The sequence below is a fragment of the Triturus cristatus genome, chromosome 4_1 (assembly GCF_964204655.1).
Source record: "Triturus cristatus chromosome 4_1, aTriCri1.1, whole genome shotgun sequence".
NCBI lineage: Eukaryota > Metazoa > Chordata > Amphibia > Caudata > Salamandridae > Triturus > Triturus cristatus.
The window spans coordinates 808,058,752-808,074,756 of record NC_140585.1 but is presented as its reverse complement, the minus strand read 5'-3'; the positions used below and the strand labels follow the sequence as shown (position 1 = coordinate 808,074,756).

At 41.9% G+C, this 16,005-nt stretch overlaps 1 protein-coding gene across 4 annotated transcripts in view; it reads left to right on the top strand.

Moving 5' to 3' along the window:
• The window catches only part of MSRB3 (methionine sulfoxide reductase B3), a 391,607-nt gene that overhangs the window by 261,440 nt on the left and 114,162 nt on the right, over positions 1–16,005 (top strand). For all 4 annotated transcript variants that reach the window (XM_085653426.1, XM_085653427.1, XM_085653429.1 and 1 more), the window contains one exon: positions 6,434–6,462. In XM_085653426.1, the coding sequence (XP_085509552.1) occupies positions 6,434–6,462 (29 nt within the window). The remainder of the gene's footprint in view (positions 1–6,433; positions 6,463–16,005) is intronic.

Sequence of the window (16,005 nt, the reverse complement as noted above, 5' to 3'; positions counted from 1 at the left end):
AGCCAAGGCAGATTCCACACAGTAAATGTGAACTGTGGTTGATTATATGCCAACCATGCAAGAGTCCCCCTTATGGACCAGCTAGAATCTTCAGCCATTCCAGTAGAAGGGCATGATAAGCTATCAAGGACTTAACAGGATGTGAAAAATAAGGTCCTAAGGAATTTTGATACAGTGATCCATAAAGCTCTTAGGGCATGAAAGAAGCCTCAGCGCGCTAGGCTGCTTCGGAATATTACTAACTGATGGCACACATTGTTTAATGGATACCATATTCATTTGAAGCCATTTACAGGTGTCTGCTATGTCTGATTGTCTATGTTGTTTGCGTTCAGCTTCAAAATGTTATGAAAAGGAAGTATGCCGACATCAAGTATTTAGAGGATGTCCCGTTGTGATGTTTTCTGAACTCAGCAGTCCAAGGAAAGATTATATGAAATTATTTACTGTATAAGGGTACAGGCCAAATTAAACATTAGCTACATCATTCTGTTGTAGAGAATCATTTACCTGTGGTTTTTATTTTTTGTTCCAGACATTTAAGCTGTCAAACTTTACCACAACTGTAACACCATAACAGGCTATATTCTTCGGGCTTGCAAGGCGCTATAGATAAAATGTTCAGCACTTACCCAGCCATGGGGGTAACACAGGCCCCTGCAGCCCCTGAGGAGCAGTGGATCCCCCACCTTTCGGAAGGCCCCCCGTTCAACCTCAGGAGTGTGAATACCTGTGACACATGGGAGTCTCAACCCCCCTCAACACCTTTTGAAGTGGAGGCCCCAGCATTTTACTTTAAGCCACACTAAAGGAGAGGCAGGCACTGTTGAATATTCAATTGTAGTATTGGGCAACCCTGCTTTAGAAATTAGGAATATTTATTAATCCATTGTTTAAAAGGAAAGACATCATTTGATTATTAGAAAGCTTTTGTCTAGCAATTAAATATTTTTAGATAACTATTTGAGCTCTTAGAACTCAAATGTCTTAAAATGGTACTATTTAAGCTCTTTTATTTTGCTGTCAAATTTACTGCGAGCGAATTAACTTTTGTACATTCGGCACAAGGCTATATGGCAGACATTGGTATTGTTAGCAAATCTTTACGCATCAAATGCTTTGGATAAAGACTTCTTTCCAAACAGAGGATTCCCGAAATAGAAGCTCTTTCTGTTTACTCTCCTTGTTTTTCTCAGTATTGTGCCCACTCTTAAAGGATATGCTGGTAAAACGTATCTGGTCTACAGTTAGGTTATCACTTGTTACTATTTGTAGTAATGAAGTGTCTTTTTCTATCACACTGTAGACTTGGGAGAGTTTCTTGTCCGGCATATAGTTCACTGTTTTTAAAATGGTTGGAAAAATTGAAAACAGCAATATCCTGGGCTTTCAGTATCCTTGTTAAATTGGGCCACCCAATTTCCAATTTGCACAGAGGAAATGAAAGGTGTTTTTTTTGGGTCTTGGCTGTAGACGGGCTGCATGCGCCGTCTCGAAGAGAAACATGCTGTATCTACTGTTGTGGGCTTCAGCCCGTCCATAGGCTTGCCATTTGCTGGCTCCCACATAGCTCCATTATTCCTTCTTCCCATTGGTCTATAGCAGTCATGTCTAATGCCTCTTCCTGACTGTAGGCCTTCCTGAGCCCAGTGACCATGTACTGCTAAACATATGCAGCAGCCATTTTATCGCATTGTTTTGGACTACTTTTTTATTTCTGTACGACACCCCCTGACTTGCTCAGCCCCGGCATGCAACTTAGTTTCTTTCACTGCATTTTGAGTCAAGAACAATTAAGCTATTTCCTTAGAACGGCATGATGGGTGAGATCAGTGCAGGATTTGAACCTGCTTTACCCGTTCCCGAGTAGAGTGCTCCTGTGCCTCAGCTACAGCTCATCTCAAAACACCACGCCCCCTCCTAGTACCTTAAAGGATGTGTAACTTTGTATGGTTCCATTGTAACGTGATTTAGGGCCAGGTTCACACTATTTAAAATACTTTAGAGAGTTGATAGTCACCAGTCCCAAAAAAAAAAGAATACCCAGCAGCTCCAGCGACGGCCATTTTGAAACAGGGTAATGGCCATCTGATTGAAAGAGCAGCGGGTCAATGAGCAGAAATATCCCTTTTAGTAGTGGGAAGGAAGCCAGGCTCAGCTAGTTACGTTTTTTCCAGACTGATCGTACAGCTTTGTTGTTGAAAGACCTGGTAGGAGCCAAAGTAGGGGAAGACTTGATGTGTCCACTGCAAAATCATGAAAACTTTTCGAGTGCCTGTGAGTAAAGTCAACATCTGTATCATTATTTTAAAATTTAACAAAAGAATGCACCGTTGGGAAGGGCATGGTTATGGATATCGTTTTACAGTCCTCCGCAGTAACACCCAACATCATTCTGGTGGTACAGTCTGCTAGCCACTCTCGCCTTCCCGCCTCCCTTCATCCTTTCCTGCATTAAAAACACACAGTCCAGTGCCCGCTTTCCCCATTGGCTCCCAGCTGAGTCCCTCATAACGATTACCACCTCGTGCACACCTCTTCTGCAATTTCGTTGTTTGGTCTCTTGTTTTTAACAGTTTGCATATGTATTTTTCATTTTTTATATCAAGTTTGCCAGAAGTCCACAGTGCTAGTGCCTCGTGAATTAGAGCCAGTCAGCCATGCAGCCGAGGCAGCCTCTTTCCTCTGTTAGCCGTGAGGGTGCCTCCCGCGAGCTACTTGTCTGTTTGTCATGGCGGTGCGCACGCTGGTGCTAGGGCCGGAGCACCAGAAGCTGCTGTCTGTTAGTTGCTAGCTTAGGGATGTTTCTAGGCGTGTTCTATGGTCTGGTGGGCCGGTTTTTACTGTTATTTCCCCTAATATTACCAGAAACAATGCATGCAGCAACCACAAATGTATGCAGTCTTTAATACATCCCTTGTGTACTTCCCCACCTCCCTGTTCCTCCCATTGGCCATCCTTTATGTATCTGTAGTGTTGTCACCCACCAACCGCAGACCTTCTCTTCCGTTGTACGTGGTGTTGTTCTCAATCACCCAGCCACGCTCCATCCCTTCCATTACCGTGGTGTTCACCTCTCCCACCCTGCTTCAATTCCGTTGTCCACAGTACCACCCGCACATCTCCCGTCTCTCCCTTAACCGTAGGCAAAACCCTTCTCCCCCCTCCCAATGCCAGAATACTACTCTTCCATGGCTGTCAGCTCCGTCTCTTATTCCACAACTCTTTTCAAAGATGTGAGCCCCGCACGGCATGGGCCTCCTCAGGTCTCTGATCTTCCAAAAGTGAAATTTCTTAACCCTCAAATGAAAGCTGAGTTGGGCGCTATACAAAGCTGGAAAACTAGACATTTACATATTGACAGAAGCCTCATGTGTTATACGGCTGGGGTGGAATCAGTCAGATGCCTTGTATAACCACATGAGCTGTCCTACAGAGAGTAGAAACGTTGTCCTGCAGTTTGCGATGATTGGCTGTAGGTGCATTGAACCTATGAGCTATCAGGGAGTATGTAACCTGCAAGTTCAGATGCATCACAAACATGCTGTAGAAACTGCTGCTGTAGGAGGGCGTGCGTGACAATCAGGTGTTAGTATCTGGCAGGTCTTTGGGCATGGCAGTCCAAGTCAGCTGTGCTTTCCAGTTGGCAGCTGGGTGAGGAGTGTTACACCAGCACTGTTGCACTTCCCATTGTTAGATAAACAAAACTGTGTTATTCAGATGTAAGCTGCAGTGTCTAAAGATGGCTGTGGAGGAAGGTGGGAGTATTCCAGTACTTATGGGACACATTCTTGCCACATGACACCGCTAACAGAAGAGAGCGCAAATCATCTACCCAGCAATACATTAACAAATAAATGCATGGATGCATGAAAGTGTGCATCGATAACTGAATGCAGGCTTTAACACATGAATAAACAAATGCATTGAAGAATGTTTGCCTGGATGAATGATTGATTTCATGAATAAGCACATGGATAAATATAAAAATGAAAGCATGCATCGATATTTAAATGAATGATTAAATGCACAAATAAACAAATGTTTGGAAGGATGATTACATGAGTGAAAAAGGGAATTATTCAGTGCACGGATAAACAGATGGATGGGTGATGGAACGAGTAACAGAGCACATAAACATATGGTTGAATTAATGCAAGCTTTGATGGACCAATTCATTATTGATTTCATATATGGATGGATGGATGAATTGCCGAACCTGCGGGCACCTAATTGAATGCTTGAATAAACAAATTAATGGATTACTTGAGTGAATGAACAAGATTTTGACGGTATGTATGAAATGTTTTCATGTTGCATGAAAATGTACATGATTAAATATATCTCTAAAGTAAATACTTGGTTTCCTTTGCATAGTACACCTCTGCAAAGTCAGCCTCCTTATGGCATCGTTGGATTGAAGGGCTAGGTGTACAGTAGCAACAACACTGCTTCTCAGGGCAGTGCCACCTTCAGTTGTCTATCTTGCCCCCACCCACATGCCCTCCCTCCATATGCCTCTTGTCCCCCTTCCACTCCCACCAGCAATAAACAAAGCATTGACAATTGCAATAAGCCACAGCAATATGACAGCATTTGGCTATGTCAATGTCTTTTAGCTATGTTGTATAGCAGCGTCATAGCACCTTTCCCCTGACTTTCAGCCATGTTTAACAGCAGCCATACTGCTACACAACACGGCTAAAAGACATTGACATAGGCAAAGCTAATAGCTCTCGCATTGCTGGTACCGATTGGCTTTGCCAATGCTTGTTTTTTGCATGCCTTTGGTCTGGGAGGAAACTGGAATCTCAACTCAACAGAAAACTATGTGGTTCCATCTGCATCTCAGTTTGGAACCGCCATAGAATAAAACACAGTAGATTTTGCTAATATATTTAGTTTACCTAACATGTATAGACTTTCTGGTATAAATCTTTATTGGTATATGAAATGTTTTTATAAAGACCTTTGTCATTCTCTTTTCAAGCAAGGCCAAATGAAATAATGGAAAAGTATTTGGAATTGGTGATAATCGGACATTTCCAATAATTCAGCATGTCATCTTAATTTCTACTATTTTTTGAGACCGGCATTTTTTTAATAAACAACACTCAACCTATTAGATGTGTTTTGGGAATTTTTCTATAATTAAAATGCACAGGAGACTACAATCTCCGTATGAAAGTTTGTTTCTAATTTCCTTATTACAGTCAATTTCTCTCTAGTCACATGTAATAATGAAATGTCGAGTTCTCACTAGTCACCAGTAAAATTGAAATGACAGCTGTTCAACTGTAATCAGTTAACACAATTGACTTGTGAGATCATAATGCCTGCTGCCAGCAGCCAAAGTGAAATAGTTCACAGAGCATAAGTACAGCTGCAGTTTAAACAAGGAAAACAAGAACTGGCTTTTCCTTTATCTGCTCTGTTTTTTTTCTTAAATGAACAGTGATCCGCATATAGAAGATAAATGGAGCGACATGTTTATTTTTTGCACTCTGTAGGTCATTACAGGCAAGACTGCATCTCTGTCTGCATGTTTTTGAACATTCTGAGCTGCAGCATTTTTCAATATCATTTACATTAAACGGATTCTAATATATTTTTGCAACTAATTATTAAATGCCTTTTGGTGTGTTTAATTTTGCACACTAGACTCTGCTTTTATTTTGTTTCATGTCCGGGACCATACCACCACTCTCATTTTCAAAGAGCAAAATAGCAAAGATTTAAGTGGTTTGGAGGAGGGGTGATAGTGTGAATATGTATTATAAGCAATTGGCCATGTATTATAAGCAATAGAATTTCCTCTACCGTATGCTTAAAGAGTATTGGAAGTCACCTTGGAGTTCCATGACCTTACAAATTTACTTACCTTTGGCCTCGTTCATCTATCTGGTCACCAAACTCTACAGTGATTTGTAATATCCTGATAATGTATGACAAGGGGATACTGTATTCAGTATGCAAACCAAAAATTCTTAAATGCCATAAACTAAGGTTTCTTTGGACATGCATTAGCCACAGAGTGTAGATTGTCGACACACTAATTGACATGGAGCATTTTTTATGAAATTCATACAGAAGTGAACTCTGATCTAATAATTTTCATATGGTTTGTCCTAGTAACTGAAAGTGCGTTATGAGAAAGTACTATGCTTGGTACTATGTTTCAGTTTAATATTGGGAAAAAATGTATCCTATATTCTCTCTTTGCAGATCAGTCTAAAAGCAATAACAATGTACATAGAAAAAAAAATCTAATTCCAAAATGAATAGAGAAATCACCCGAAATAGATGTGGAAAGTTGCTCTTTTAACAAATAATAAATTGAAAGAAAAATGTTTGGATTTCAATGTATCATTACTTGTTATTTTTACTTTCAAGAGGTTCTTGGATCATAAACATATGTTTTATTTCATTGCAGATCTGAAACGAAGTTTGAATCCAGCTCTGGTATGTTATGCTTTGTAGCATTGGTTCAAGAGTAAAATATGTGTGTCTGTTGGTGCCTTCTTAGATTACATAATGAAGCCATGCAAAAATGATATAATTATTGTTTCAAGCACACTTTGCTAGTCGTTCCATTGTTGAAAATGGATTCTCCAGCATGTGTTCAGATATCCTTAAGGCAAGGTCATGAAAATTATGTGACAATGGAAATACATTATGTGGTAGGCTTGACTAATTATGCCACATGGAGAAGCAAATTAAGCTGCACATTATTTGAACAAAGTTAAATAATTCGACACATTCTGTAGTTTTAGCAACCTTTGTTTTTATCTTTTTAACAGTCCTTTACGGAAAAATACGAATCTCAACACTATGAAAAAATAAGTTTAAGAAATAAACAAATTTACACATTAACTGATACTTGTCAAAACGTTAATCGTCAATAATTGCTTTGCATAGAGGCATTGGGCTACCATCTTAGAAATACTGTTCTCTTTCTCTCTTCCAAAGTAAAGAGTTTTGTGTAAAACATATAAAAATGTTGCACTGGGTTGAAAATAAGCCTACGTATGGACAAGATGCACCTCTTTATTATTCATCCCCCAGCTGTGTTTTAAAACTTGCCTTACATTTTCTCTGGCTCGAAGCTCAAGGCTACTTGATGCAACTCCTTTCAACAAGAAATAGTCCAGTATTGAACATTTCATATTTTTTATATATTTGTTCCGATGGAGGCAGCGATATAAATTATTTGTGATTTTTCTAAACTCTGTGCACTTCTGAATATTTTCAGCTTCTAAACACTGTGATGTAAAAGTGGATTTCCATGAATGATGGAAATCACTTCTTATGTCATCTGAATTGCATTTGAAATGTGTAGGGCTTTTGTCTTTTGCTGGGGGAATAAAGCCTTTTCCAACAAGCTCATTTAAGGATATGTACAGCATCACTGCAAATTTATCAACTCTTTGTCTGAATATGACAATTAAAATTTAAGGGATGCTTGGACTCCAGGTTTATGGTTATTAGTAAATTATGAGCCATTTCAGGCTGAAACAAAGGTTTTTGTTGTAATGTGAAAATGATGCAGCAATGAAGGATCTTCTGGCATGTGCTGCAAATAAATAATTATGTGGAAATCACTGCTGCCATGGAATTGCCCAATTCCCAGGCTCTGCCTATAGACGATGGAGGTCATTTACAGTTTGGAAAAGCAGGACATCCAATGTAAACCGGCAGCTGGCTCTTCCACCTCATTTATTTATTTACGCATTTTTATCTAGCGTGTATTTTACCCGAAGGTGTCAGAGCGCTTTACAAGAGAACCATTTATATTACATAAGGATAAGTACAGGGATTCCAAATAAGTTACGAAACAGATACATGGGTATAAACACTAAAAACATAGATATAATCTGCCAATATTGGCGGGAAGTGAGCACAAAGAGTATTGGCAGGGAGTGAGCGCAAAGAATATAGAAATAGCATAATGATATTATATAGCATGCCATTATGATATCCAAAGGTAACAGTATATACAGAGAGTAGATGAAGGACAGGATATGAAACGATATACGATGGAAGTATATGATGATCCATTTTCAGACAGATGGTGGACATACATACATAGCAGTCCTTTTGTCTGCAGCGATTAGGGACTGTGCCTCACACGCCTACATTATTTGGGTTGCGTCAGACGCACAATACAATAAACCCCCGAGAAGGAGTAGACCTTCAGCAGTTTTTGTGCCATTACTGGAAGGGAGAGCCTCGAAAAGGGGGGTCTGTTGCTGAATAGATGGTTCGTAGCCCTACCCCAGTTTCTCCTAGTTGGGGTATGTCCAGGCTGGAGTGGGCAGGGAGGGGAAAAGACTGTGTGAACAAAGCTGGCCGACGCCATCTAGTGTTGCAGTCCGTTTTCACTGTCAGCGATGGCAAGATCTCCGGTAAATTGTGTAGGGGGCCAAGGCCCCCCCCCCATGTGGTGCAGGAGTGGCATAGGTGCTTTTGTATAGGGCTGCCCCTGGCTGACCCCCAGAGCCATCAGCAGAGATGCAGGGGTGTCTGGTGTCACTGAGCTGCCTGACAGCCATGGATCAGACTGGGGGCTGTGGATGCCCCTGCAGTCGGGACCAACATGCCATGGCTGGCTGGAGCAACATATAGGCAGGGGAATTCGCTGGATTCCCCGGTTTAGCCCCAACTCACAGTGTGGTGTGACAGGGGAGCAACTCATGATCAAGAGGAGCCCAGCATGGCGACACCTCAGTGGTTTTCTCCATCCGGAAAGCCCTCTCGCAGTAGCACTGCAGAGTTCCTATGGGCAATGAAGCAGTGTATGGGGTCATCTATGTTCAGGACAGGGGTCAGAGCAAGGGAGGAGATCTGTGGCATCACCCAGGCAGGGGAGAGAAGGTTGGCGGACCCACCGCTGGACGCTATATCGTTGCCACATTGGGCACAGTGGACTGGGGGAGAGTTTGATGCCCCCTCGGCCACCGCAAACCCCTCTGAGTACCTTGGTCAACCTCAGCTGCTGCAGTCATTGTCGAGTTGGGGCCCCAGATTGCCCAGAGTTGCAAGGCTCTGCTGCAATTCCCTATCTCGTGGAGGGCACACTCTGGAAACACTGTCCATCCTGTATTCTCCCTCTCAAGCTTCCCCAAGCTCGGGCAGAAGCACGTCAGAAGTGAGGGTCTTGTGGGAGCAAACGTTCTGATTGGCTGACCTCAACACGAACAAAAATGTTGTGGCGGCCATTACAGGACTAAGGAACTAGAAAATATATAAGAGGGCCTGGTAGGGATAACTTGCCCCTGACCCTTATGGGGGAAGAGGGGGTCCTAGAGGGACCCTCCTGAGGCCAAGATTTAAAACAAATTGAGATGTTTGCTCAGATCATGGGGTTATCCAAAAGAGGGGCTGCAATTTTTTATTTTGTTTTAGTAAAATGACCCCTGGGGTGGGTAAGGGGCTGGGGGTCAATTAAATATATATTGGGGAGGGAGACAAGTGTGGCACCTCCCTCCCTGGGCTGATCACAGTCCCAGGGACCTCATTCCCCTGGGACAGACATAATATTCAAACGGAAGGGGGGGGCACGCGGTTCTCCTCCCTCATCAGATTTGGGCCCTGGGGACTCCATCCCCGGGTCCAGCTCCAATGTGTGCTCTGAGGAGCACACCCCCATGACACTGTTTCTCTGCCTGTAAAAGCATGGGCAGCGAAAACTTGTCTGTTCCTGCCTGGTAGGAGCTGCAAAAATGCTCCTGCCAGGCAGCAGCAGACATTTGTTTCCCTTTCCATGCTCTTGTGTGCAGGGAGCTGGCTGGGCCACAGGTTCCTGGAGCTGCCTCCGCAACCCCCAGCATTGTCTCTTGTGAGTACCCTGGGTGGACACTGGGACACCCACATTAGGCACAGGGGAATGGGGTTCCCAGGGCCATAAAGGCTCAGGGAGGGGGACCAAGCCCCAGCCTCTTAAGAAAAAAGGCCCTGGAGATTGGGTTCCCTGGGGCATGTAGAAGTTTGGGGAGTGGTGCCAGGAGCTCCCCTCCCCATAAAAGATAGAACTGCCTCAGCAGATGTGGTCCCATAGAGGCTCGAGCACGGGGGCCATATACCCCCATTCCCGTTTTTTAAAAACCAGCCCTTTTGGCCCATAGAGGCTTGAGAGGGAGGCCGCGCATTCCCCTTTTCTTAACAAATGATGCATGTGTACGACCCCTGTAGATGGGTTCCCCAGAGCCGGTAAATGCTTGGGGAGGGGTCTACCCATCACCTCTGCAATAATCATTTGAAAAAGGGTGTCGCGGGCGGGCACCGGGCTATCCAAACTAAAAAAAAGAAGAATGAATGAATGCAGGAGCTGCATAATAATTATTTACTGCTCCTTGAAGGATTGCCCCATAATGTCCTGAGAGGGCTCTTCAAACACATTTTTGAGCTTTGCGTGCAGCCCCTAAGTAAATTATTTAAAAAATGCAGTAAGTTTCCTGGGTCATTGAATTCATGATCCTATGAGAACTTACCATATTTTTTCAAATCATGCCTAGCTGGAGCTCTGTGTTTTTCACCTGCAATGCAAGGCCCTTTTTAATTGTTTTTATGATTGCGTTTTGTGGGCTGAAAAATGTTAACAAAGATTCAAATACATGTTGGTTTTACTTTAAAAAAAAGTCTGTGATGCTTTCTTTCAACATTTTTTGGACCTAAAAATGCATTAAGAAAAATTATGTACAAAAAAAGACTCATAGACCTGTTGAGATTTTTTTATCAAAACTTTATTGAACATTCTTATAATAATCATTATTTTTAAACATCCTATTGTGAATTACTGAAATATACATTTGATTAAAACATTTGTGAATATTACTTTATGTAAAAAGAAACTAGAAATTCACAAAAAAAAGAAAGTTAAAGTGACGTTATAGTTACGAACTGTAATTATTTCATGCAGTCCATTAAAAAAAATAGATAGGTGAAAGTTTCCGTTACAACACAGCATTTTAAACAAAACAAAATAAAAGCTACTGAAATTCACCCCTCCCCTGTGAAAAACAGAGCAGAATAAGACAAGACACAGGGCAGAAAAATTAGCAGAAAAGCCAAAAAAGGGAGCAGAAAAACAAGCAGAAAAGGAAAAATAGATGGCAGAAAAAAGAGCAGAAAAGGCAAAACAGAGGGCAGAAAAGGCACAACAGTGGGCAGAAAACATGCAGGAAAAGCAAAAGAGAGCAGAAGAGGGCAAAACAGAGGGCAGAAATACAAGAATGAAAGTCAAAACAGAGCCAGAAAAATGAGCATTAAAGGCAAAACAGAGGACAGAAAAACTAGCAGACCCATTCATCCATGCACAGACCCACACATACACTCAGAGACCTACTCACTCATGTACCCACTCACAAACTTACTCAGACACTCATTCACCCACTCAAAATCCGACTCAGACACTCACGCACCCACTCAGATAGTCAATCAGATACTCATTCACATACTCACAGACCCACTGAGAGACTCATAAACTCATTCACAGACCCAATCAGACACTCACATACCCACTCACACACCCACTAACAGCCCCACTCACATACCCACTCAGAGACTTATGTACCCACTAACATACCCAGTCAGAGACTCACACACCTACTAACAGACCTAATCAGAAACTCATGCACTCGCTCACAGACCCACTCAGAAACTGACCCACCCACTTATAGACCCACTCAGACACCCACTCACAGACTGGCTCACAGCCCTTTGGAGGCACTCGCAAAACCCCCTCAGACACTCTGACACCCACTCACAGACCCACTCAAACTCTGACACCCACTCACAGACCTACTGAGACACTCATACACTCACTCAATGCCAAAGGTTACTGGTTACAGTAAAGGAAATAAAATACAGTTGGGAAATAACATTACATTTTTCTATAAATTGACTTTAAAAAACAAAGGTGACAGGGACATTATACTTAGGCCCAGATGTTACTTATACAAAAACATAGACATTCAGCAGTTATAGTTACCTGAGCTATCTATAACTTGCACCGCTGCAGTGCACTGCTTATGACCTCATATAATCACTCATGAATTGGTCAGTGACATCACAGGTGACATCTCAAATGACATCACTGATGACACCATCCATAGAACCACTCACACATCCACCCACTAACACCCCTCTGCAACATCTCAAATACCCACTTACACAACCACAGACATATCCATTCACAGACCCATACAAGTACTCACACAACCCCTCACTCATCCATAGTCACTCACATACCCACTCACTCATACAGCCATTCACACAGCCACTCACTCAGCCCGTCACTCACGCATACAGCTACTCATACAACCAGTCACTCACCCATACAGCCAGTCACATTGCCACACACTCACCCATACAGACACTCACACATTGATTTATTTACCTATATAGCCACTTACACACCCACTCACCCTCTCAAAACAGCTACTCATTCACCCATACAAGCACACACTCGCTCACATACCCACACAACCACTTACATATCCATTCACACATCCATACGTGCACTCACATATCCGCTCACTCACCTATACACTAACTCTCCAATACAGCCACTCGCACACAAACTCGCTTTACAAAACACCTACCCGTACAGCCACTCACAAAGCCACTCACTCACCCATACGGCCACTCACACACCCATACGGCCACTCACACACCCATACGGCCACTCACACACCCATACAGCTACTCACTCACCCACACAGCTACTCACACATCCACTTATACTCCCATAGAGCCACTCTCACACCCACTTACACACCCATACAGCCAGTCCACACACACTCACAGACCCATACAACCATTCAGACTACCACTCACACATCCACAGAGCTAGTCAGAAACCCACTCACTCATCCATACAGCCAGTCATACACCCACTCACACACCCATACAGCCACTCAGACACCACTCATACACTGATACAGACAGTCTATCAATCATTCAATCGGGTGTTTGTATAGTGCAGCAAACCACTGGTGAGGGTCTCAAGGCACTGAGAGGGAGGAGGGGGCTGCTGATCTGTCATGGTGCTGGGGTTCAGTGAAAGAGCTAGGTCTTGATATCTTTCCAGAATTGGGACAGCACCAGGGATTGTATGAGGTGGAAAGGCAGTGTTTTCCAGGTCCTGGCAGGAGGTAGAAGGATCTTCCTCCAGTTCTGGTCTTGTGGATCCATGAAACAGTGGCTAGGACAAGTTGGGTGGAGGACAGTCATACAGCAACTCAGATTACATACATCTGAAATAGTATCATTCATTTGTAGTACACTAGTATACTAATCTAACTTTTGTAGATAGTTAGTATGTATGTTTAACACTCATGAGCTCTTAGAAAATACTTAAACTCACTTGATAATGTCATCCGTAATGTGTCATCAGTGATGTCCTTTGAGATGTCATCAGTGATGTTACTTACCATGTCATAAGTGATGTTAAATATGAGGTCATAAGTAGTGCATTGTGGGGCATACATTATAGTTAGCCTATGGTTTTATACGAATGAAATCTGAACCATCCCTGCAACCTTTAGTTTTTTATTGAATATCTAAGGTTTTTTAAATTCTATTTCTTAACGACAATGTCCCTGTAACCTTTGTTTTTTCAGTGAATTTTAAAGTTTTTTAAAATTCTGTTTCCTAACTATAATGTACCTGTAACCTTCAGTGAATGAATAAATAAATATATATATATATATATATCCAAGCTCACGGTACATAACGATACCAGCACTCACGGGAACAGTTGTCCTTAGTTTTTAAGGACAACTGTTCCCGTGAGTGCTGGTATCGTTATGTACCGTGAGCTTGGTTATTTACGCGGTGTCCGTCACCGCGTTCGAAGCACCCGATCGTGAGTGAAGGAAAAAAGGCGGAAGTCGAGCGCGATATATATCTATATCTATATCTATATCTATATATATATATATCTCAATCAATCAATCAAAAATAAGTTTATTGTGACCAATTGGTCTCTAAACTACATATACCAACATGACACAGATAATAAATACAATTGTTAAAATATTTAAAAGAACCTAAAATCAAATTTCTTTATTATCTCGTAAAAGCTTATTTTTGTATTGTCATACTATGAGCCAAGGCCGTTTATCTAAAAAATTCAATACATGATATAATTACAAAAATTCGATTGGCCTCTGTTTATCCCCCTTGGACAACCCTGTTCATTTCCTTATTCCATGAGAAAACTTTTAGCTACTTGTAAAAACTTTGCCAAAGCAATTGCAATATCAAAAAACTGCATGTCAATAAGGAGCTTAATTGCTTGTATCCTTGAGCTTATTCCATATTTTAAAAAGAATGGCCTTAAAATCATCCACCGTACAGATAGCAATTTTTGACAATCCATTATAAAATGAACACAGGTACATTTAAAATCTAGCCCGCATGTACATTTACCACAGTCATCCATTAATATGTTTTTTATTTTCTCATTTGAACGGGCGGGATTAATACCTATTCTTACTTTTAATAGTTCCAATCTCAACCCGTGATTTAGTACAGTATCTAGATACGGATACCAATTATCATTGCTCCAGGGATTTAACATAAAATGCACAGACTTTTTTTGATTCAAGTAATCCATGTTCATCTTTCTGGATTTTTCATTTCCCAAAATATTTAGAACACTCTTCCGTTCTTCAATACATAATGATTCTGGGTCTATTTTTACTTTTAGTGATTCACAAATAGAGAACAGTTTATTTCTGGTAGCTTTTGCTCACTTTAATTCACTAATTGTATCTCCTTCCTACACCAACATGACACTTTCTCCTCCTCTCCTGATCCCAACCGTTTCCAAAATCTACACAGATTTACCTGGACTTGTATGTTCCATGCTGGCCAATCTAGTTCTTGCCTAATGGCCTGTACCATTGAGGAGCTAGGCAAGGAAAGAAGAGTTTTTAAACATTTACCTTCCTCCTTATCCCATGAACATTTGCCCCCCAGACACAATATTTCTGCCCCATACTGCATCTGTGGGGGGATCATAGCCTTAAATGCTTTCAACACTGGTCTATGTGACATGTCTCCATCAATACTGTTACATTTTTACAACCCACAAATTCCTGCTAGTCCTTTTAATTTCTGGGCCTGTTGATGCAGACCCCAATTTAAAGCTCTGTCAAACCCTACTCCCAAATATTTATATTCATTGACGACTTCCAATTTTGTCTGACCCAGGCACCAGCTATTTTCATGTTTTTTCTTTCCAAAACACAATATTTTAGTTTTTTCCATGTTTACTATTAGATGTTTGGCTAGACAATATGTCTCAAAAACATTTAGCTTTCTTTGCAACCCTAATTCCGTTTGTTCTAAGATAACTAGGTCATCTGCGTATAGTAGGCAAGACAGATGCTTTCCATTTACCTTTGGGCTTGCTCCTCTTTCAGTTATTAACAGTTTTGGTAAGTCAGCAAGGAAAATAGAAAATAGAAGAGGAGCCAATACACATCCCTGTCTTAAACCATTATTGATTTTTATTTCTCGGGTTAAACCTCCTGCTGTATCTTTAATAACTTGTGCCCAATTTTCGCTGTGCAGTCCTTGGATGACTTCTAATAGGTCCTCGGGGATAATATATCTATTTAGCGTCTCCCATAAGCATTCTCTATCTACTAGATCAAATGCCGCCCGGAAGGCGACAAAGCAGCAGTATAATCTACCCTGCCGTTCTACTGTCTTCCTAGCCACGGCCCACAATGCAAAACAATGATCAAGTGTTGAGTGCCCCTCTTTAAGCCCTTCAGCGCGGCGCGGATTATCGGGCTGCGCTGAAGGGTTCGTGCGCGGGCAGGGCCATGACGGAGCGGTTCCGTCATCCGCACAGTGCAACCGATGCGCATGACGGAACCGCTCCGTCATGCGCATCGAAGGGGTTAAAACCTCCTTGTTCTACCGGGACAATTGTATTTAATTCAACCCACTCCTTCAGTTTTCCCAGGATTATTTTAGAGAACACTTTCA